General features: G+C 52.6%; 1 protein-coding gene across 1 annotated transcript; it reads right to left on the bottom strand.

The window, feature by feature from the left end:
* Window positions 1–404: 404 nt before the first annotated feature.
* Window positions 405–1298, bottom strand: NFILZ (NFIL3 like basic leucine zipper). Its single transcript, XM_086477742.1, has one exon. The coding sequence runs from the start codon at window positions 1296–1298 to the stop codon at window positions 405–407; it is 894 nt and encodes a 297-aa protein (XP_086333868.1).
* Window positions 1299–1510: the final 212 nt, after the last annotated feature.

A 1510-nucleotide genomic window follows, 5' to 3' on the forward strand; every position in this document is an offset into this window, starting at 1 on the left:
GAAGCAAAGGTAATTAAAATGGTTGCAACCCCAAGCAGCTGTAGTTGTGTTACACGGTGTGGGCACCACCTCTACTGTCAGCCTCTTCCTGCCTCTGGTCCCTTCACACCTCAAATTTTGGCTTGGTTTGTAAGCAGAGCAGCCACATTAAACCCAGACTTACTCACACAGCAACCACAGGGTCTGGTAGGTCTCATCCAGCACGATGAACATCGTGACCAGCTGAAGTTGTGCTGTAGTGATGCAACCCAGCCCTATAAACTCCCTTATCAATTATGCGAAGCAGAGAATATTACTTCCCTCTTTGAGGCATGAGACATTTCCCTCCCACCCCTTCCTTCCAAACCCTTCATGTCTCTGGAAGCTCTTGCATTGGCCCCAAAGCGGGCTGTTCCTCTGCTACCTCAATGGGAGTCCAGGCCACTCTCCTCAAAGCTGCCGAGGGCTTTGGTCTTAATCCGGAGCTTGTGAGGTAGGGCAGCATAGCTCCGGCCCTTCAAATGATCTTCTGAAGGGCAAGGCAGGCTGCATGGGGGTAGAGGAGAAGTTTTGGGCACTTGTTGCTCATCGTCTTCATCTGAGACAGTTGTGCTGCTTTCTTTGCTCACCTCAGCTGGACGGGAGGAAGGGCACAAGAAGCAGGCACTGCCTGACAAAGGCAAATGGCAAGCATATTTATCTGGGCAGTGGTAATTGAGGAATGGAGAGCAAACTCTGGATCTGAAGGATGCATCAAGCCTCTTTGGCTGCTGAAGGCCAGGTGTGTCCATGGGAGCTGGCTTTGAGTCATAGCTGAGGATGTTTCCCACAAAGGTTTTGTGGGAAAAGTCAGCTGGCTCCAGCACCTTTGGCACAAAGGTCTTTGTTCTGAAAAAGCAGGACTCCCTGGCAAAGGGCTCCGCCTCAAGGAGTCGGGAGGCTGTCTTGTGCCCTCTGAAATAAACTCCCAGGAAGTCCTGGAGGGAGTGGCCCTGGTAGGCGCTGGGGTCTGGGCTGATGAGCCCAAAGCGCAGCTTCAGGGACAGCAGCTCTGTCCTGAGGATGGCGTTCTCCTCGCTGAGAGCAGCCAGCTGGCTCTCCATGGCGAAGTCATTGAGGCGCCTCTTCTCCCGTGAGCGCTTGGCGGCCTCGTTGTTCTTGCGCCTCTTCTCCCAGTACATGTTGTCCTTCTTCTCATCCGGCATGAACTCCCGCTTGCGCCGGGAGGGACCGCTCACCTTGCCGTGGAGGAGCTTAACCTTGCTCTGCTGAAGCGCAAGCTCACTGACGGTGCTCAGCGGTGCCATGAAGTTTTCCATGGTCGTGAACACAGCCAGGGTTCTGCCAGAATTAGAACACAAAACTATTACCACTAAAGGTGCTACTAATTAATAGCCATGAATAAATTAATATAGCCATGCGATGGTGTTCATCCCAGGAACACAGTACAGCACCATACGCACGTGTAACCTGAGGGCAGCTTCCCTCAGCTATTGCTGTCGTTTTGGAGCCACATTTTCAAAACAGTGTC

Source organism: Leptosomus discolor, chromosome 24 (assembly GCF_034619465.1).
Source record: "Leptosomus discolor isolate bLepDis1 chromosome 24, bLepDis1.hap2, whole genome shotgun sequence".
NCBI lineage: Eukaryota > Metazoa > Chordata > Aves > Leptosomiformes > Leptosomidae > Leptosomus > Leptosomus discolor.